This window comes from Chlamydotis macqueenii, chromosome 7, assembly GCF_036417535.1.
Source record: "Chlamydotis macqueenii isolate bChlMac1 chromosome 7, bChlMac1.mat, whole genome shotgun sequence".
In the NCBI taxonomy this organism is placed as follows: domain Eukaryota; kingdom Metazoa; phylum Chordata; class Aves; order Otidiformes; family Otididae; genus Chlamydotis; species Chlamydotis macqueenii.
In genome coordinates, this window is record NC_141562.1 from 17,542,813 (window position 1) to 17,565,181 (window position 22,369).

General features: G+C 42.8%; 1 protein-coding gene across 1 annotated transcript; it reads left to right on the forward strand.

The window, feature by feature from the left end:
• Nucleotides 1-6,292: 6,292 nt before the first annotated feature.
• LOC104478641 (E3 ubiquitin-protein ligase RBBP6-like) lies at nt 6,293-21,954 on the forward strand. The gene is made up of 14 exons (XM_086752387.1): nt 6,293-6,458; nt 12,250-12,349; nt 12,810-12,848; nt 14,082-14,118; nt 15,565-15,609; nt 16,064-16,152; nt 16,265-16,349; nt 17,185-17,324; nt 18,049-18,224; nt 18,888-18,991; nt 19,438-19,614; nt 19,704-19,773; nt 19,874-19,931; nt 21,183-21,954. The coding sequence occupies exons 1-14, from the start codon at nt 6,293-6,295 to the stop codon at nt 21,952-21,954; spliced, it is 2,058 nt and encodes a 685-aa protein (XP_086608513.1).
• The last annotated feature ends 415 nt before the right edge of the window (nt 21,955-22,369 follow it).

Below are 22,369 nucleotides of genomic sequence, written 5' to 3' on the forward strand. Positions count from 1 at the left end.
TTCTGTCCTTTGCTAGACAAATTAGTCCTTGACAAATACCAGTTTCTTGACAAATACCAGACCCTGATAAGCTTAACTGAGTTTCAAGGCAAACAGGATTGTTAGGCATTCTCTAGCAGACAGTTAGTCTCCGAAATCAAGCAGTATGCAGACAGTTAATTCCCTGTATCAGGGAAAGACCAAAAATAGCAATTATGGGCAACTGCCCCATTCCTTGAGCTCTCCCCAGGAACTGCATTATTGGGAGCCTCAGGACATGTGCTGCCTGGAAAAGCCCTGCTCTGGGCCACAGGCAGCCCAAAAAAGCATACTACCTTCAAAAACTTGAGCACAGCTTCATTCTGGGCAATCTTTGAGGCCCACTGCTTAAAGACTCTTCTGTTGGGAGATGGCACAGGACCATGCCAGGGCCAGCAGCGCTGCTTTCTGGATCCCCTGGTGGCAATGGGCAAAGGCTGCCAGATCCCATGTTTTTTACCAGCAAAGCCCCAGCCAGTGCAGTTCCCATGCTGCAGCCCCAGGGTCACGACTCAAGGAGCCGGGCATTTCTGCGAGTGCTGCACCCCACGGGCCCCACTGACAGCTGACAGCTGCCCTGGGCTTCCCGCGTTGTCTCCAGCTTTGCTTTCTGCCAGTGCTGGGGGCACCACTGAATGGTATGCTCATTCTCCACAGCCTGCCTGACCCATGTCTGCAGCTTGTACATGGTGTCCTTGTCACATAGCTGATTCAGAGCTTGGCAGGTCTCTCTTGTGGTACCTTGGGAATGGGGGCAAAGTAGACCCCATCACTTTCTTTTAATCTTTGTTCCCAGGGAGATGTACCATGTGGTGGCGTGCTTCCTGCAGGGAGCTGACAGCTGTTTGTAGTGTGGCACTGAGACCCACCTGACAGCAAAGGTGCCCAGTGGCCACAGAGCAGCCCAGGCGAGCTGGATCTTTTGGAGGCCACCAGAGCAGCATTCCTCCACCCCTGGTTTTGGTGAGATATGGAGCAGCGCAGAGATGTTTCTCAGGCATCCAGGCCTGAGGACGTTTTCCCAGTGCCCCCACGATGTATCCTACTCCCAGGAAGCACCTCCCCATAGAGTCGAGGCCGTATCCAACCCCCCAGAGCTGGGTACAGCTGTCCTGAGGGGTCTTGCAGTGAGGACAGGATCATCTACCTGGTAACTCTGGCACAGAAGTGATGAGCTGAAGCTCTATGGCCATGGCTGGCTGGTTCAAAGCTTCTGAGTGCCTCAGCTTTTTTTCCCAGGAGCGTTTAACCCAGACACTTTTTCAGGGTGTGAAGATGCATGCTGAGGATGTCCTGCTGACTCTGACTCACTATCACTTCAAAGTTGTGATGTCTGAGATCCAAGGCCACCTGAAGGCCCTGGCAGCGATCTCTAGGGAGTTTATGTTACAATTTTTGATATTCTGAGGGCTACAATGCGCTAGGGTTATGGTGCGCTAGGGTTATGGGATGCTAGTGTTTAAGAAAGTTAGCATTAAAGCATGTTCTTGTTACGGACAGAATCTGGGTTTGCTGACCCTGGGTTCCTGGGGTTATGTTATTGTCGTAGTTCAGCCCTCATCAGGACCAGACTACGCAGTCTCTCTCTCACTCCCCCCACCTTCTGAGAGAATAGGAGGAGATGATATAGGAAAAACGGCTCGAGGTTTGAGATAAGGACAGGGAGAAATCCTTAAAGTTACCGTCACGGGCAAAACAGACTCGACTTGGGGAAAACTATTCATTTGTTACTACAAACAGCAAGATAATGAGACAGAGAACAAGATAACCTCCTTCCACCCCTCCCTCTTCCCAAGCTTAACATTATCTCTACCACCTTCCCCTCCTGAGCGGCACGGGGGGAAGAGGGAATGGGGGTCGCGGTCAGTTCATCACACGTTGTTTTACACTGCTGCTTCATGGTCGGGGGAAGAACTCCTCACATTCCTCCTCTGCTCCAGCGTGGGGTCCCACCCCTATGCCCCAGTCCTTCGTGGAACTGCTCCAGCGTGGGTCATCTCTTCCACGGAGTTCAGTCCCTTCAGAACGGCTGTCCCAGCGGGCCCTCCACGGGCCACAGCCGCCTTCAGGCATTCACCTCCCCTGGTGTGGGGTCCTTCACGGGCTCCAAGTGGATCTCTGCTCTTCCGTGGGCCTCCATGGGCTGCAGGGGGACAACCTGCTCCACCATGGTCGTCACCACAGGCTGCAGGGGAATCTTGGCCAGGAGCCGCATTACTCCTCCCCCTCCTTCTGAACTGACCTTGGCGTCTGCAGCCGTTCCTCACAACAGGCTGGTAGATGTCTCTCAGGATCTTTTTTACATCTTATTCACTTCTCCTCTCCTCTCCACTTCTTGCAGCCTGGCGAGAGGCCAGAGGGTGAGGCCTGCAAGGCCCATGACGCCTGCGCCTGCCCCTCTGCGCCTCTGCCCCCGCTCAGCTTCTTCACATCTTCTCTTCTCTCTCTTTTTTTCCTGTTTTCCCCTTCTTAAATACGTTATCGCAGAGGCGTTATCACGGGACATTCTGCTACCAATTGGCTCGGCCTTGGCCAGGGTGGGTCCGCCCTAGGCCCAGCCGAGTCCACTGAACAAAGGGGAGTGACTTCTAGCAGTTTCCTACAGAAGCTACCACCTTAGGCCCCCCCTCACTAACAAAACCACCACAGTTATTTTTACCTTATCTTGTGTTCTGCCTTGTCTTTTTTTTTTTTTTTTTTTTTACATAGTCCTTTTTTTAATCTTGTTTGCCTTTTAGGTGTGTGTATTATGTTTCTTCTCAATGGCTTTTTTGCAGTTCTCATGGATTTTGTTATCTTTTCTGTCTTTAAACCACAATTTCTGGTCTAATGTGTCTACTGCAGGTTGGGTAGCGTCCCTGCTGGTGCGGTCCGACTTATTTCTGGTGAGTCAGTAGCTAGGTAGGTAAGTGAGTAGGAGCTTCTTAGTCACTTACCCTTGATTTTGGTGCTGTCTTCTAGTCCAAATCTTGCAGTGTTTTTGCTAAGGTACAAGAATTAAAGGGATAAAGCAGATCTTCCTCACCCACACATGCACCTTCCCCCCAGCTGAGAAGTTGAACAGACACAATCTTGGGGTGGCATGCTGTGTTATTAAACATGTATGAGATATCCAGCATCAGGAGAGCTGTGTACAGCAAATAGCTGCAGGTGCGTGAGGCTTGGCCAGCGTCACCTGGAAGGGAAAAAGGAAGAAAAGGTGACCATGGGGACTTGTTACCAAGTTTGTTTATTTGTAATTTCTCACGGTACATTGCCTTGGAACATTTAGCTCACAATGCTTCCTCCTCTCCTCCCCCTATTTCTCCACCTGATTGTCTTTCCTCCACCTCCTGTTCCTACTCCTTTTCCTTGTCATTCTTTTACCCTTCTTCTCCTCCTTCTGACTGTCCTGTTTATCATTTTAGTCATCCTCATCCTCCTCTTCCTCCCCCTATCTCCCACTCCTTCTCCACAACTTCATCCTAATCCTTTATCCTGCTAGTCATCCTTATTCTCCTGTTCATCCTCTTCTTCTTTCTCCTCCTTCTCCTCCCTCTCCTCTTTCTCTCCCACCTCTTCAACTGCCTCCTCTTTGTTCTATTCCTCTTCATCCTGTATGTCATCCTCCTCTTCCTTCTCTTCATCTTTCTCCTCCTCATACTCCCATTCCTCTTCATTCCCCTCCTTTCCCTTCCTCCTGCACCTCTAAGTGCTCTTCCTCCTTCTCATCCCATGCCTCTTCCTTCTCTTTTTTTTATATTCTCTTTCTTGTTTGTCCTCCTGTTTTGTATCTTGTTCCCTCTATCTTCTGTTCCTCCTCCTGCTCATCCTTCTTCTCTTCCAATTCTCTCTTCTGCTTGTAGTCCTGTGCCACCTTTACCCCCTTCTGACTGTTCCTTATGTTCCTCCTCCACCTCTTCTTTCTCCTCTTCATGTTCTTCCTCTTCCTCCTCTTCTTTCTCTTCTTCTTCCTTGTTCTCATTCTCTTTCTATGTTCCTCGCCCCCTTCATCCTTTTCCTCCTTCTCCTGTTGTCCACCAGGTCATCCTGTTTGTCTTCCTTCTTTTTCTCCTCCTCCTGTTTGTCCTCCTGTTCATTCTTTGTGATGGGCTCATTACAACCTGGTTGGCTGGGTGCCTGGGACTCAGTGATAGGTAAAGGGAGTCTCCATTTAGAAACTAGTTTCCGTATGCCCTTTTCTCGTCTTAGCATGAGAAAAATGACAGGCTGACAGTGGGGGGTTTTAAAGGGATTGTGAGTTGGAGGGAGCGGGCAAATGAGCTCCTTGCACTGGGCGTCTGTTGGGTACCTGCCCATTATTAAAGCCTCCTTATTTACGTGCTGTTAGTTTTGGGTCTGTAGGGTAGGTGGAAGGCCCAGGCGACCCCGTGAGGTTCACACTCCCTACAGTTTGATATGTTATACCCAGGCAGAACACCTCTTCCTTGCAGGAGGGGGAGGTGTCCTTTGTCATTTCCTCCACAAATTGGCCCTTGGAGAAGAGGCCCTTGGAGAGCTGCTTGACTATAGACAGAGCTCTGTGTGCTGCCTCATTTCCCTGTTCTGTGCAGGCGCCGTCACGACCTGGCTGGCCAGGTGCCCGCCACCTGCAATGCCTGTAAGGAGGGAAGAAGTCAGCCTGGCACCTGAGAACTTCAAGGATGGTAGGCAAGGGGAGAAGAACTCTGCCTGGTGCACAGGACCTTCAGGGCCTGATGAGGAAGGGAAAGGAGACTGATTGTCACAGAGCATGACCGTTTACCTCATAAAACGGCGTTTGTTATGCTAACCACATTACCGAGGGCTGGGAGCAGGGAGTACCGGTCTCAAGTGCAATTGTTAATTGCCCTTCTTAATTCCTGGGGTGGCAGCAATGCAGGGCCCAAATACGGGGTTAGACTCAAGGGCACTGCTGTCATCCTGGTTCTCCCAGGCAAAACACAAGCCGAGCTGTATGCCTGCCTGCAGCTTCTCTGAAGAGAATGCAGCAGCTCTTGCCCATTCCCATATAGAATGGATGCATGCAATCCATATTCCACCACAGGTTTGTAAGCAAGGCTCCCATATTAAATTTAGGCTTCCAAATTACTCTTAACAGGAAAAACAAACAGAGAGAAATAGCAAAAAGTAACTTTTCCTTGGATACAGAGGGCAGCACTGAAATCCAAAGGGTTTCCTGGACTCTGGAAGCCCAAAAGGAATTTCAAGATCTGAAACAAAGAGTCATGGAGTCTCCCTCTTTGGCCCTGCCAAACAAGCCTTTTATATTCTATTTACATGAACAGAAAGGAATAGCGTGTTGGCCCAGACATGTCTGCAAGCCGTAGCATATTACTCAGCAGAACGAGACTTCATAATTCAAGGCATGATTTCATGCCCCGGGGCTGTTGCATCTGCAGCTGTGATGATTGAGAAACCAAGAAATATTGTCCTACGACACCTGCTAATGGTAGTGATTCATTCCTCACTCTTTAGTCCTCATCTCCAAAGGTCGAGCAACTGTGGATGTCCCACAGTTTATGGGACAGTTTCTTGCCATGGGTTTATGGCAATAAACATAAATGGTCATTGGCTTCTTTGACTGAACTTCCGTAAATGCACCGAGATACACTCCAGCGCCCTCAGATGTCCCCTCCCTTTGCTGGTCCTGCAGCACAGGCAGCTTAGTGCCACACAACAAAGCCCGCTGCATCTCCCACAGGCTGCTTTGCCCTGACTGGCTGCTGACAGGGAGGGGACACGGGGCGATGGCACCTGGGGGTGACAGGAGGAAGCCAGGCAGTGACAGCCTAGGGTGTTCCAGGACAGCAGGTGGTGATGGGCCCAGGGCTGTTGGAAGAGCCACCGCAGGCCCAGGGGCTGACAAGAAGTGACATTGGGTGGCAAAGGCCCAAACAGGAGGGACACCAGGCAGTGAGAGACCTCGGGGGTGACAGGACACTGGGTAGTGACAGGCCAGGGACAGCAGGGACACCAGTGTTTTGGGGTGGTGACAAGCCCGGGGCTCCCTTTGGGGGCACCAGACTAAGACTGAGAGGGTGGGGCCGCCATGCCAATGTGACATGGGCCTTTTGTCATAATGTGCTGGGTAATGTGAGACACAGAGGGGGTTGGTTTGTTGTGCCGTTGCCCCTGGCAGTAACGCACTCTCGGTGGCCAGTGCAGTTGGTGGCTGGAAAAACCCTCAGCAGTACACAGAGGCAGGGGCACTGTGGGTCCTACGTCGGAGCTGCTGCAGAGGCGTGGGCTGAGGTAGACACTGTCATGGAGCAGGCACTGCCTGGCCTTAACCATGCCATGCATCCACTTCAAGTTCTCCTCCAAGCTGAAATATGATACAGTCACCTTCAGTGGCCTCCACATCTCCTTGTGCGACTTCAAGCACATGATCATGGGCTGTGAGAATCTGAAGGCAGCAAACGATGACCTGCAGATCACCAACGCACAGACCAAAGAAGGTGCGTGGGGGCGGCAAGTGCAGGGCCTCGAGAACTGCCCAACTGGTTGTGTCACAGACCACTCTGCAATCTAGAAAGAAAAAACTAGACCAGGATATTCTGCCTAAATGGGTTGTTTGGAATTCTTACATGTGGACATAAAGTCGCGGGTTTTTATAACTTTGTCTGTGCAGGAGTCCTGACTAAATGTTGAAATGATCTTGGAAAGAACCAAGTCAATCTTGAGTGAAGATGGCCTCCTTGTTGAGATTGTTCCGAGTCCTCTAACCCTTTACAGTTCAGTAACTGTTACTTTTCATAATGGAAATCTAGTAAGAGAAGCAATGCTAATATAAACTGAAATGAAACTAAATTTTAAATATCAGTGGAAAAAATGATATGAAGGGCTTTTTTTAAGATGCTAGAAAGGCAAAATGGATGGTTGGGACCTATTTTAAAAGGGGACACAGGAGGTGTGTCCTCTGCCACAGTTACTCTAGAGGCATGTTCTGTCAAGGCAGAATTCCCTTCCAAAAGCTTATACTCAAGAGTGATGCATTTAAACTTGCCTCCTTTTAATGTGTTCAGCATTTCTTGACCTGTCTTTTATAACAGATGTTCTCCTAATTTTGTGGAGGAACTGCAACCTCCAGAACTTCTGGAGTACTCTTTCCGGCCCTGTAACATTCTGACTCAAAACACCTGGAGAATGTGCTATCCAGCTTATCAGGCAAACTACAAAATATATGAAACAAAAAATGGGACTCTGACCTGGTCTTAGATGCCTAGTTTAAGGAAAAACATTGCTCTTATGAGAGTGTCTCTTGAATCAGAACTTGAATTCTGTGTTGCAGCATGCACTTGGCAGTTTTAGTAATGCCACAATGTGATGTCTTCAAAACAAACTCATGTGAACTCTGAATGACATCACTTGGCCTCACAGCTGATGTCTATCTACTGGAATGTCTTCAACACTGTGCAAATGTAGCATTTTACATAAGACCTTTAAGCAACTTTTAAACCTTGCCCTTCACTGTGATGTTTTGTGATGTTGCACTAGTGGCGGGGGGATTACTTTGGTTACACCTTGGAGTGCAGTTGGTTCTTGGGCTGCCATGCAGCATGGCTACGTAGAGCTTTCAGAAAGGACGTGGAGCTCCCTGTTTCCCTGGTTGAGCTGCAGGTCAGTCATGTACCCATTCAAAACCCATGGTGTTACAGTGGAGCTGATATGCTGCCTGTCTGGGGGTTGGCTGCTTTGACTCTGGCACCAGCAGATTTGGGCCCTCTGGGGGCTGTGCTGTCACCTGGGTGAATGTCCCTTGGCCAGGTGCTCAGGGCAGGCTCAGTTTGGTTCATTACCACATTGTCTCCAGCTTTGCTTTCACTTTCCCAGCCACATACTGGAACGGCAAGCAGGGCCAATAGGATATCAAAGCATCAGACGGTCTGTTTAATCAGATTAATGTTGAAAGTATGTTGGATTTTATTGACTCATCCTTCCAAAGCAATGTAGGTGCTATTTTTGGAGCACAGTACTGTATGATAATAATGCAAATAAAAGTTCCATGAACTGTTTGGCCTACTGAACTAGCTAGTTGAAGAAATGATGATATGTACCAGTTGTAGAGGAGATCATTGATTGGAGCTGACAATCCAGGAAGAGTAGTCCAATCTATTCATCGGGATGTTTTGAGGCAGTGTTTCCCATGCCAGCTACAGAGATGATTTGTTTGTTGCAAAGTGTGCAAGTGGCGTTGATTAGAAGAGTTAAAAAACCACATAATGAGATTTTTAAGCATTAAGGAGAAAATGTGTTCTTGGGAGTTACTCTGGTTTCTGGTAGAGACAGTCTGGCATGTTAAAAGTAATTTTAATCTCTCACTCTGTAAATTCTTCCCCCAGTCGCAGAATAGCTGCTTAGCAAGGCATCTAAGCCTAATAAAGATGTGTTTCACATCAGGCTTGCCTTCTGATGACTTCTGATAAGCTTCTGTACTTCATCTGGGTGAAAATGCTTCTCTAGATAGTGCTCAGAGAGATGCCTTTGCCATGCTGTCAGACTCAAAATGGTGGATTAAAGCAGGCCATAAAATAAAGTAGCAACTTTTATCAGTAACTTCTTTATAGTATGCATGTGACATAAATTATTCAAACTAGCAGGCTTTCCGAATCCTAGATGAACTTAAAAATGGGATTTTTAAGCTGTGCATTAATGCAAAGCAGTGTAGACTTTAGCACTGAGCTGAGCTGTTTGTGCCTTTTTGCAGGAAGAAGGTTATGGACACTCATGCAATTGTTGATTTAAGATTTCCAAGTCGGTATGAAGCAGCAAAGTAGCTATTGTTTAACTTGTCTGCCTCCATTCATTCCTTGAAATATTTATTTCCCTTGACTCTTTTCTTGTAGAATAGATATTAAGTTTCAGACTGTTATGCCTCTTGACTTTACTACAACATCCACATCATCTTTTACTTTTGCAAGCTTTCTGAGTTAATTGAATCCTTTTTATCACAGGTCACCTTGACAAAAGCCCAGTAGCCACTGACTGGCCATCACTGGCAGGAAAACAAGTTTTGTGCTATAAGGGAGTAGGACTCAACAATGCTGTTACCACCAGCTTTGTTGAACATTTGTATTGGAGCGCTGCTTGGACAAGCGTGAAGAGTAGCTGTGTTGAGCATGATGTCACTGCTCACTTTGCATCATGTGGTGAGGCAGAGTGACAGTGTTTTGCAGGTCCTGGTAGTTGCTGAGCCTCTGCTAGGGGAAATTGCTGCCCACGGGGAGCAAGTTCCTGCTGGGAGATGCCAGTTTAGTCTGAGAGCTGTTAGACTAAGCTGGCATGTGTTAAACTCAAATTGAGTGAACAGAAATTTTCAGGGATTTCAGAAATAGCACTCCAACTTTAGTCCTTTCCTATTAAAAAAAAAAAAGTTTTTAGTCTACATTGTTTGACTTCATCTTTAATGAAATTTAATCACCACAACGAATTCAATTAATTGAGGTAAAGAAAAAGGGAATGTATTAAAGCCAGCTCGTATCAAGTCCCTTCACAGAACTAACTCAGCAGTGTACTCTGCTGTATGTAAACCCTCTTCCACAAATTCCCTGCCATAGTGACCGACCTAGTGGGATACTTCAAGTATCAAATACAAATACATGCTGTGATCAGTGTCCTATACAAATAGAGCCTTTAACTTCACCAAGGTATTGCCACTCTTCTGTTGATCCATTTAAATGTGTACTGATTGACTTCTAAGGTGAATTCATTTTTAAATCGGTCTGTTATTAGATGGCTGGAGCTCTCTTCACTGGGCCCTTAAGCAGATTGGGAACAAGCATCTATCGAGATATAGATTTACACATGCAAGGACAGTCTATTCAGAAGGCAGATGTCAATGCTTCTCTCCTAATAGTCAATGATTTGTCACAAAATACTAAAAGAGGACTTACTCCTCTATTTTCATCCTACACCTGTTATGCATGTTCAATTTGACCTCTGCAGGCTTGCAGCATTTGTGAATAAATGCATTGCCTGCTGTCCTCGTAGATACAGCCTCTTTCTAGGAGAGGTGATGCCAACATGTAATCTTCTGCAGAACTACCACAATCCTTGGTTCAGCACGGGCGCGGCAAAAGCCTGCCTTTTTGTGGAGCAACTGTTGCTTATCCTCTGTCTCTGAAATCTTAATCTAGTAGTTTGTGATCCGGACCAGAAATAGTTAGTTTCAGCTAAATGATTTATCAGTTTTCTAAAGAAACATTCTGTCATTTGGAAATAGAAGTAAAATTTAACTTCATGGTTGAAATAATGTTTTCTGGTAGGTGTGTTTTGGTCTACAAGAGGTTCCTAGGGTAATATACTGATTAGGTAAGAATAATATACAGAAAAATTGAGCATAAATTGTGAAATATTCCTATTTGGTGTGTGATCACTGAGCAAAACCCTGAGAAAGCTTGACTGTATCTTTGGTCTTCAGATCATCGTTCTGATTTGGTCTGCAAAGGTAAGGGCTTTTAATATTTAAAACTGTAGGCAGATCACAGGGAATGGCTGTCAATAGTGCTTTAATAGATTTAGTCATATCCAGCTTGTGTAAGTTCAAGATAAAAACCATTCTCATGGAGAGACCTTTGCATGTTAAGCTTACTCAGTCCATGCATCTCAGGTCATTGGATTTTTTTTTTGTTTGAGCCTTATGTCAGAAGGGTTTCCAGTGCTTCAGAAGACTAAACTGGTGTAAGCCAAGGCAAAGCGTGGGTAGCTTCAGGACCACACTGTTTCTTAAAGTCTTTTCAAGGCTGTCTTCATAAGTAATTTCATTTGAGAGTTTTTGCTCTGCAAAAAGTAAATAGAAAGAATTCACGTCCCTTTGGTTAGCTCAAACTAGATGATTAAAAATGATAAAAGAAGCGTGGCCAGCAGGTTGAGGGAGGTGATTCTTCCCCTCTACTCTGGTGAGACCCCACCTGCAGCGCTGCATCCAGCTGTAGAGCCCCCAACATCAGGACATGGACCTGTTGGAGCGAGTCCAGAGGAGACCACGAAGATGATGAGAGGGCTGGAGCACCTCTCCTGTGAGGACAGGCTGAGAGAGCTGGGGCTGTTCAGCCTGGAGAAGAGGAGGCTCCGGGGAGACCTGATAGTGGCCTTCCAGTGCCTAAAGGGAGCTTATAAGAAAGATGAGGAGAAGCTCTTCAGCAGGACCTGTTGTGAAAGGATGAGGAATCATAGAATGGTTAGAGTTGGAAGGGACCTTCAAAGGTCATCTAGTTTTGGTTTTAAAGGTCATCAGTTTTTGGTTTTAAAATAGAAGTAGGTTCATTCAGACTAGATGTAAGGAAAAGATGTTTGCAGTGAGGATGGTGGAATACTGGAACATGTTGCCCAGAGAGGTGGTGGATGCCCCATGCCTGGAAACATTCAAGGCCAGTTGGCCGGGGCTCTCAGCAACCTGATCTGGTTGGAGATGTCCCTGCTCCTGGCAGCGGGGTTGGACTGGAAGACCTTTAAAGGTCCCTGCCAACCCAAATTGGTCTGTAATTCTGTGATTAGCTTAAGAGGCAAGATACCATTTTATTTTGAGTCAATTCTGCCCTACTTGTGAAAGCAAGCTCCGAATTCACCCCGACCCCCCAGAATTTCTGTGATCCAAGTTCTGGTACTGCCAGTTTTGTTTCCATTTAAATGGAAAGCACTGAGCAGCTCAGAAGTGTGGTTGTTGATGGATTAAGCTCCAGGAAAGAGACAGAAATGGCAGACTCTCTTCTGTGTTCTGTCACTCTTGAGCACTAGCAGCACAGGTGAATCGTTTTTAGTTAACAGCTACAAAAGCAATGGTGCAGAGTTTTCATGTTTTACCTAAGTGCCTGCTTTGTTGAAGGGCAAGCTAGTCAGACATTAGGACCTGGCTTATGCAGGTGAGATTTTGCTGTGGTTTGTTTTTGTCCAGAGACAAAAAGGAGGTTTGGAGCCTAACAGAAAGCACAAGCAACTTAAGCTAGATCAGGAGTGAGCCTTATGCATTAGCAGACTCTCCTTTAGTGAGCTTGGAGACCATGTTGCTGTGGGCATTCAAACTATTTCAAAAAAAGGAAAAATATTTTTCTGCCTGTGTTTGATTCTCAAACCTGAAGATTTCTTGAAAGGTATTGTTTTTGTGTTGAGATGATAAAAGTGCGCTGTTACATATAAAAATGTTGCTTTTACATCTGTAAAGGGATTCTCTGAAGTGCTCTGTAATTACATCTTAATATACATTCTTATGACTTAACTGATTTTTTTTTTCTGTATTTATGTTGTTTTCAGAATACACAGATGATAATGTCCTGATTCCTAAGAACTCCTTGGTGATAGTTAGAAGAGTCCCTGTTGGAGGAGTTAAAGCTCCCAGCAAAACACGTGTTACGTAAGTATCCCTAAAGCATTGTATTCTTTGTTAGTGGTTTCAGAGTGTTATTTTTTTAATGGATCTTAGTTTACAGAGGCATTCAGATTGTCTCTTTCTTGTTAAAGCTGCTGTTAATTCTTCTTGTCATGGCATTCTAGCAGTGGCAGAAAGCATAAGCCTTTCTATTTGTACATAAATTCTACAGCAGCCTTTGAATTGCCTCTGCTCATGGAACACTTGGAAGGGTGGAGGAATTGTTGCTTAACTGTGCAGTGGTGGCATGTCTGAGTCATGATGAGTAGGATGCAGATACAGATCAAGGAGTATGTGGAATCTCAGCGCATTTTCAAATATACTAAATATTTCCTAAAATGCTGTAGCAATTTCAATATTATCTTGCTTTAAGATTATCATTCTTTAAGATAATCTTGAAAATGCTACAGCATTTTAGGAAATACTTAGTGCATTTTGGTCACAGGGCTCCTAAATTGCACCAAATCCTAGGAACTGCTTTCAGGTGGCATTTCGCGGCCAGCAGGTCAAGGGAGGGGATTCTGCCCCTCTACTCTGCCCTGGTGAGACCCCACCTGCAGCACTGCGTCCAGCTCTGGAGCCCCCAACATCAGAAGGACGTGGAGCTGTTGGAGAGGGTCCAGAGAAGGCCACAAAGATGATCAGAGGGCTGGAGCACCTCTCCTGTGAGGCCAGGCTGAGAGAGCTGGGGCTGTTCAGCCTGGAGAAGAGGAGGCTCTGGGGAGACCTTAGAGCAGCCTCCCAGTGCCTAAAGGGGGCTGCAGGAAAGATGTGGAGAGACTCTTCAGCAGGGTCTGGTGTGGCAGGATGAGGAGTGATGGTTTTAAAACAGAGGGGGGTGGATTCAGACCGGACATAAGGAAAAAATTTTTTGCAGTGAGGGTGGTGGAGCACTGTCCCAGGTTGCCCAGAGGTGGTGGATGCCCCATCCCTGGAAACATTCCAGGCCAGGTTGGACGGGGCTGTGAGCAACCTGATCTGGTTGGAGATGTCCCTGCTCCTGGCAGGGGGTGTGGACTAGATTACTTTTAAAGGTGCCTTCCAACCCAAACCACTGTATGATTCTGTAATTCTATTTTTAGTCAATATACCAGATGTAACACATTTAGTATTTTGGCACTTTTATGGCTACCACCATCATTTCGTGGTAGATATCTGAGCACAGTGCTTGGGCTTCCACATAGAAACACTGTTCTAAAGGCTAGACTGTGACTTTGTCAGATGACTGATTTTTTTCATTTAAGTAAACTTGCACTTTGAAGTGTCTAGATGATCACTCTTCTTTCTTAGAAACTAAAGTACTCTCTCTGGTACCTATGTGTAATATTAGGGGTATACAGATTGCATAAAGTTACCTTGGTATTTTGATAGTGGATTATTCAAGTACACAAAACTGTGGTACAGACTTTGTATTTTTGATACTTACATAGCAGACAAAATATCTGAGGACTTCCACTTGCACTGTTGTGTTCTACCTCTGTAAGGATTAGAGTAATTTGTGACAAAGAAGAAATGGCATTTGAGTCTGGGTTTTTTTTCTAAGGTGCATTGAATGTACCAAGAGAGCACAGTTAATGTATCCGAATAAATTTCCACATTCACTAGACTATCAGAACACAATGTTTTGATGTTCAGGAGTAATAATCTGTTTTCACTGCTTCATATTGGGGACAAGTGCTTTATTTTCAGTTCTGATCACCTTTATTTCTTGTTCCAGAAGTCAAACTGAGCCAGTGACTGGACCATCAAAAGCAGTATGTAAAACCACAATCTCACACTTTTTTTTCTACACACTCCTCTTAATTCTAAGCAATGTAGCCTTTTATTAGTTTTCCAAACATTAACTGAATCTATTTTCCAGTAAAACATAGTATGGGTTGTAAATAAAATGTATTTGATTCAGCGTAGTAAAAACTGAGCAATGCCATCATTTGCACAGTTCTAATGTGAATATTGGTATTTGTGCCTAGTAATGCATAGCATTTCATATTGAAAATGCTAGAACATTTCCTGTATGACTTTGTGTTGTACAGATCATGTAGGATCAGTTTTAGATCATGTAGGTTCAAGGTTTGCACAACTGAACATGGTGCCAAGTTCTATTCTATGTCTGTCTGTAGCGAGTAATATGTGTGTCTGCATGGCTTGCTGTGTGCTTTCTGTTTCATAGAATCACAGAATCATAGAATCATAGAATGGTTTAGGTTGGAAGGGAGCTTAAAGACCATCTCGTTCCACCACCCCCCGACCCTGGGCAGGGACACCTTCCACTGGACTGGGTTGCTCAAAGCCCCAGCCAACCTGGCCTTGAACGCTTCCGGGGATGGGATATCCCCAGTTTCTCTGGGCAACCAGTTCCAGTGCCTCATCACCCTCACAGTAAAGTACTTCTTCCTTATCTCTAATCTAAATCTACCCTCTTTCAGTTTAAAGCCATTACCCCTTGTCCTAGCATGACATGCCCTTGTCAAAAGTCCCTCTCTAGCTTTCTTGTAGGTGCCAGTTAGGTACTGGAAGGCTCCTTATAAGGTCTCCCCAGAGCCTTCTCTTCTCCAGGCTGAAAAATAATGGTTCAATGAAACAATTTCAAACATTGTTCCTTACAGTAGCAGTTTTTTGCAGTGTACTTTTTGCCATTTTCATGTTGTATCACTTAGCTTTGGCTTTTAAATACTTTTTTTTTTGCCTAATCATTTTTGAAAATGTTCTCAAAACCCACTGAGAACTACCATGTTCATAAAAGCATAGCCATGTGCATTTATAAATGATGAGACATTAAGTGATTTATTCACAAGCTGCACTGAAAATAAGTTTCCTGTAGTGCTGCTTCCTTCTCAAACAAACTTAAGTATTTTTTTAAAAATCCATTTTAGCTGAAAAACAACAGCTTTCTTGCCCCTTTGGCGTTTCAGCAATTTTGAGCATTTGACAAGGGCCCGTCTCTGAGATATTCTGCAACAATAAGCTGATCTCAAGTCAGTTTGGGTGTTTTAGCTTCTTCTCATTAACCACATAGGCACTCTTAAGCTGTCATAGCTTTGGACTTTATTTTGAACAAATGTAAAGTACACAAGAAAGGAAATGCATCTCTCAGTGACACTCGGAGGATACAGTGTAGATTTTCAGACTCAGTAGAGGTTAACTATTCCTATGTTTCTATTGTAGAATTTGAATATGTGTTTAATTTTTTTTGTGAACAGAGTGATGACTCTTCTGCATACATTCCTCTGGCCCAGCTTATTAAGGTATTTATATATTCTTGTCAAATACTTAAAAAAAGGGTGTTTGCTTCGTTTTTTTTAATCTGTGATCTGTAGCTGGATAAATGTTGTAATTTGAACAAAACTTGAATTTACTTTCTAATAATGTTAAGTATTTATTTTAACATTAAAATGTGTGTATATTTTGATCCTCTCCCGGAAAGAGTATTTTCCCATTTGGGAAGACAGAAAGGAAGCACCTTGTCAGCCTAAACATAATGTTGCAGTATGATTCATTTTCAAGATTCAAAAAAGCAGCACTTCAGAGGCTGTTTACATTTCATACATTTCATTAATTTTTTCATACATTTCATTAATTTTGCATTGGAAACTAACACAATTTTCACAGGAGTGAAAATTCACATTGAGTTTTGTTGTCTTTGGCTGTGTGGACTTAAATGTGTTTCTAATGTGTGTCAAATAATGACCTGTTAAACAGACTGCCAATCTGGTTGAAGCCAATGCTTCCGAAGAAGACAAAATAAAAGCTATGATGATACAGTCTTGCCAGGCATATGATCCAATCAAGTAAGTGCTCATAATGTCAAATTTGTTCTTGGAAGATTATGGAAAAATTGTAGAGATTTTAATGAGAGACACCCATCCATACCTTTTTCTTTTTTTCCCAAAAAACTTTTAGTTACATGAAGAAACCTCCGCCACCATACACTTGGTTCCCTTCCAGAAAACCTGGCCACTACGCAAAGAACTGCCCAACAAATGGGGTAAGATTTGGGGGAACTTCTGGTGTTACTTAGATTTTTTTTTTTTTACCTTGGCAGTTATGTAACAAAGAGATGAATACTTATATTAAGAATTGTTTCTCTTGGGATGAAATACAGAAGTTACCTGGCAATGTTGCAAAGCCCTTCAAAATTCAAAGGAAACCTGGAATTATCAATGTAACATTTTCTCTTTTCTAAATCATTGACATTAAATATGTCCAGAGATCTTTCTCTGTGAATTTTCATGCATGTTTTTCTGTATTTCAGTATTATTGGAAATATCTCTGGTTTTATCTCTTTTTAATGGCAGTTCACATTTTTTAGTATAGAAACAAGATGTTTCCGTTGACTCCATCTATGGAATATTTGCGTGTTTTCATTACACAAGTCTCTGGTTGAGTAATCCTGCCATTTAGCATTAGTCACTGAACATATATGCATGAAGTGTGAATTCAGCCTTCATATACAGACGGTGAATGTAAGTTTCCCCAGTGACTGGCTCAGAGCACTGAATGAAGATCTCCCTCTGAATTGCGCTTGGAGGAGGAGGGGGATTTTGTCTCTCCTCTGAGTGGCTGGTGAGCTAAGGGATATTTCAACCTTAAGGATCCTGAAGTTAAGCCAAAGCATGTCGACTGAGTGCAAAACACTGCTCAAGGCTTTGGAAACTCATGGCTGTATTTATTCATTTAGGAAAGTGAGTATTTTGGTGGAGCAGCCCTACGCTATGTAAAAGGAGAGGATTAAAGGCTTTTGCTGCCTGAAATAATCACTGAAATGTCATTTTAAGTGTGGCTCTTAAGATGAGATATGTCTGCATTTCTTTTCTTAACAGAACAAAAACTTTGAGTCTGTTCCCAGAATTAAAAGGAGCACAGGAATTCCAAGGAGTGTCTCGATGGAAGTGAAAGATCCCAAATCAAAGGGTGCTATGCTGATAAACAGGGGACAATATGCAAGACCAACTATTAATGCGTACGTATGGAATTAAATGGACTGACTAAAAAGTGAAGGAGAGAAACCCATATGTAAATGTCTGAGTGGAGATGCAAGGAAGCTGGACAGCATCTGTAATTACAAGGGAGATTTCCTGCTTCTCTGACTTTTATCCAATCTCATGTATGACACAAACTGAGGTTTTCCTGTGGCCATAAACATAAGAAAATTCTACTGTGTGCTGACAAAAGTGGCTGTTTGAAAATGCTCTTGATTACACCGCTCTCTTTCTGTCATGGATCTTTTTTTTTGCAGAAGTTGTAACATAGATTTCCGGCATGTATAAAATGTAATTACTCAGAGATGAACTTTATTATCCTGAGCCTGCAATTTTAATTTACCCTCTGGCAAAGGAGAGGGTAAATTAAACACCTCAGTTCTAGCTGTTAAAAAATTATTTTTCTAGTCTGAGCTAATTTCTTAGTTGATCCAATGAATCGGAGACTTGTGACTATAGAAATACGTATTTATTATATAAATATATAAACTATATTTAATATAGTATAATATAATACTATAATAATATATATAATATATAAACTATATTTAGTTTAAACTAAATGCCTATATTTTAGAAGGCTAATGTGGGTGGAGTGAGAAAAATTCCATCTATTGTCTTCCTTCGACAAAGTCTGAAGCTTGGAAAAGTTTTCCTTTGCCCATCTTTAACTTTTGTCTTTTTCCTTCCTCAACCCCACGCCAGGGAAGCTTATGCCAGAGGAAAGAAGGAAAAGCCTTCCTTTTTACCAGAGGAGTCTTCCTCCTCCTCCTCCTCCTCCTCAGATCCTGTTCCAGAGGAGCTGTTATGTCCCCTATGTAAAGATCTGATGACTGATGCAGCTGTTATTCCCTGCTGTGGAAACAGTTATTGTGACAAATGTAAGTGTTACTCCCATTTGTTAATTCGAAGAATCACATGTGAAATAGGAGATAATGGAATTACTTTGGTACCAGTTCTGTTTAATACTTAACTGTAACCTCTTGACGGTTGGACTTGATGATCTTGGAGATTTCTTCCAACCTTAAGATTCTATGATTCTATGGTATAGAGGGAAGAAAGGCAGAAAGCTTTTTTCCCTTTTCACTTGACTAGTTAAATCCTCTTTACATGTGGAAGGACGAGTATGAGAAGCATGCGTAACTGCACTGGTGATTACAGTATTAGATACTGAATGCATTTAGCTTGACCACAGCCCTTTCTCTCATAAGAAATTATATAGCCAGCTCTAGTGATTTACTGTGGTCTACAACAAATGGATAGCTAGACATTTAGTCCACATTCTTCTCTACGGGAGAATTGGTCAAAACCTTCAGAACTCAAACTCCACATCTTCAAATGTTACAATAGTGAAATATCAAAACTGTATAGTTATGTGCTGCATATTAGAAAATGTGTATACTATTGAACATTTAAAGCTTCATGCTCTCCATTCAAGACCATATTCACCCGTAACTCCTCTATGTGTTTTTATAATTGATTTGAACTCCCCAAATTTCCTTAGTTTGGGTAAGATCTATTTTGATTATTCTAATTACTGACAGGTATTAGAACAACATTACTGCAATCTGAGGAACAAACATGCCCAATGTGTCATCAGACAGATATTTCTCCTGATGCTTTAGTTGCCAACAAGTTCCTACGCCAGGTAACATGATGACTTTTATGTCAACTGTTTGTCAGGAAAGTCTGTTTGTAAAAAGCTGAAAGGGAAGAAAATACTAATTTACATTTCCTTAAGCAAGTCTAAATTGAATAAGGCTAAATTTACTGTTCAAGTACATGATCTGTTGTTACAGGAGCTTACAACTCTTTAGAGACAATCTGGCAAATTCAGGTCACACTTTTGTTTAACATGATTGCCTCCCTGTCGAGTTCGGTGTTAACACTGAACACTTTAAATACAGGGACTCTGAGTAACTAGTTATTAATATCAGTGTTTAATGTGATGTGTTCATACATCTCTATGTTGATTTATTTTAGGATTGATAGCATTTACAGGAACATACAAGTAATTTTACTCTGTGGAGGCTTTTGTTCGTGTATCTACTGAAGATTTGCATTACCCTTTTGTAAATGTTTCTCTGCCTCTAGGCTGTGAACCACTTCAGAAATGGAACTGGCTACACAAAAAGGCTCTGTAAGCAGATTCAGCAGCAGCCACCACCTCCGCCACCACTCCTTGCTGTTCCCCCTCCTGCTGCTCCGGTGACTGCTGCTGAACTCGCTAAATTCTACTCGCTGTCAATCAGCAGTCTGTTAGAGGAGAAGGTAAGTTTTATCTCAACATATGCAGCGAGTCTTTTATTTTACTAGAGCTTATTTTCCAGCTGTCTGCATGTATTCACAAGGGCTATCAGGTTCCTGTTCTAAGACAACCAGCATCACTAAGTCTCCTGGGCCCCCAAGAACAGTCAATATCCAGAACTGGTAAGTAATTATAACTTTAGAATTTCTGAAAAAAAAAAAAAAATCTTCAGATAAACTGAATGGGATTTTTTTTTTCTTTTTCCTCTCCCCACTCCAAAAGGTCATCCAACGACAGCCAGTACAAAGTGCTCAGCAGGTGGCAGACCAGGTGGGGAACGGTAAGTATTCTACAGAAATTCAATATATGACTACTTGTAATCTGTTAAATGAGGCCGTAACACATAATTTACACAATTATAATGAAATAAGTATGCACAGATAGTTGTGGAAAAGACAACTGGTAATTCATTGTTCAGTGGCTTCATCTGAATTGGCTTTAACAGAGGGGTTCTGTGCTTGCAGTAAGATTATTTAAAATAAAACTCTGCTACATGATTGAAAAGAGGACCATGAAAAATTAATCCTTTCTGAGGCAACCATAATTACATCTAGAAATTAAATCTAATAAACGGATCAGATGGAAAGCCACACTTTTGATTACTGGCTGAATAGGGCTGAAGAAATTGATTTCCCAATAGAAATCAGCCTCTGACATTATTCTTTTAACAGCTTAGTTAATACTGATTGAGCAAATTATTGGAAATTTCAATGCTGTTATTTTATGACAATTTGGAATTTCTTCAATTTAGTAATCTCAAGTAGTCAAGCTGCTTTCTCTCTGTTAGAAAGAGAGGAGTCTGGTTTTTCTGTTATTGCAGTGTCAAGTTAGTCCTTCCTTTTGGTATACAATTGTTACAGATAGATTGTAAGGGTGCATTGTGTTTATAAAAATCTTAAAAATAAATCAAAGGAAAACCAGGATCCATCCCACAGATTGTCCAAAATCTCAACTTCAGTAAGCAAGAAAAAAACAATTCAGAGACAAATACATCATCATGAGGCAACAGCACAGGAAGCATCTATGGAAGAAGTGAAAAGAAGTTTGAGAGAAGATGAGTTAATAGGTGTGCAGTACTTTGGAGATCAAAAGTGTGAAGTGTTTGTCACTGTTCTATCACTATTAATACTTGCTCTTTTTGCATCTTGCATGATTTGCACTGCATGTAGTTGTGGAGTAGAGAAAAATGTGCAAGGTCACATATGAGTAGAGGCCAGTTTACATGACTGGAAATCAAGCAATAGCTAAGGTAGTTCATGTGATAGAAGTGAGTGGAAATAAGCATCCTTCCTGTATATTTTTACACTAACAAGGTGGCAGCTGTACTGTCTTGTAAGAAGAAACTTTTACATGTTGTCAAGTGCTTCCGTTTGCAGTAGCACTATGTCAGGAGCTGAAAGCAGCTTTGACATACACATATGGAGAGGTAAAAATCCCAAACCAAATGAGGGAGGGAAAAAATGGGAGAGAGGGACTGTTTTGAATTAACTTCATTTTTTTTGGTGTGTGTGTTTTGTGGGTTTTTTTTAAGGTCCAAGTCTCCTTATAGTGCTTCGTGTTACTCAAGAAGTTCACATACTTACTCCACGTCAAGATCAGGTTCTTCCCACACTCGCTCCTACGCACGCTCATTTCATCGGTCCCATGCTCATTCTTACTCGCAATTGCCACCGTATACAGGAAGAGACAAAGGGAAGAAGTGTAACTGTTGTGCTAGGTCAAGGTCACATGGTTCTCACCATTCAAGGTCAAGGTCACCCCTATACAGAAGATACCAGGTCTGGTCAAGGTCTCCAGTACTTCGAGGCCAGTCTCCCAGGAAACAGACTACACCTCAAGGGAAAGGACAGAGGGAGTATTTTCACAGATACAGAAAAGTTCTACCATGTGATATGAAAACTTTCTATGGCAGATCTCTTGACTTGAGAGATCCATTTGAAAAGGAAAGAAACAGAGAATGGGAAAGGAACTGTAGACAATGGTGTGACAAGTTTCACAAGGGCTGTGCTGTTGGCGCTCAACCTCCAGGAAACAGAGAGAGCAGAGATTATGCCACCTCTGTGAGAGATGAGCCTACAGAATCAAATGTTATTGCTTTCAAAGCACTGTCTGAAAAGGAGAAAAAACAGAAGGATAAGCCAAAAGCAAAAATTGGTGAGAAAAAGCGGCAAGTAGAAGCGGTTGATCCTCCTCGGACAGAAAAGTTAAGAAAACCAACTAAAGCTTCCCAAGAGAAGGTGGACACTGATCATGAAAGATCTCCTCAAATGGAACCTCCTGCAAAAAAAGTAAAGGAAGAGTAGCCATATGGAAACATTATGAAACAGGAGTAGCCTCTTTCATTATCACTGTATCTTAAATGCCATATTTGAAATTTTGTCTATTCCTAGTCATATTTTGTGAGGTTTGGACGTGTTTTGTGAATCGTTTGGGTTCAAACAAATTAGTCAAGCATCTGCAAAGTATTCTATAAACGTTAATGGAAATTGTTTCATAGATGTTGATCTGGATTATGTTACTGTTGAGCAAAAACTGTGTATATGAAATAAACTTTAAATAAAATGTTGAAACTAGTTGGTTTGCTTTTATGAATGAATGCATATAAAAAGAAAAAACATGAGTGGTTGATCTGAACAATAGGTTCTTGAAGCTCGAAATAATTGACAGTCACTCCCTTAGATCTTGCTTGTATCTGGACTAGTGTGTGGTAACAGCAGT

What these genes read in the sequence shown, in the direction of transcription:
- LOC104478641 (XM_086752387.1), top strand. Translation starts at nt 6,293, where the DNA reads ATGCCATGCATCCACTTCAAGTTCTCCTCCAAGCTGAAATATGATACA. An exon ending in AGAACTGCCCAACAAATGGG is followed by an intron (nt 16,350 to 17,184) that starts GTAAGATTTGGG and finishes TTTTCTTAACAG; the next exon opens with AACAAAAACTTTGAGTCTGT. An exon ending in GCAAGACCAACTATTAATGC is followed by an intron (nt 17,325 to 18,048) that starts GTACGTATGGAA and finishes ACCCCACGCCAG; the next exon opens with GGAAGCTTATGCCAGAGGAA.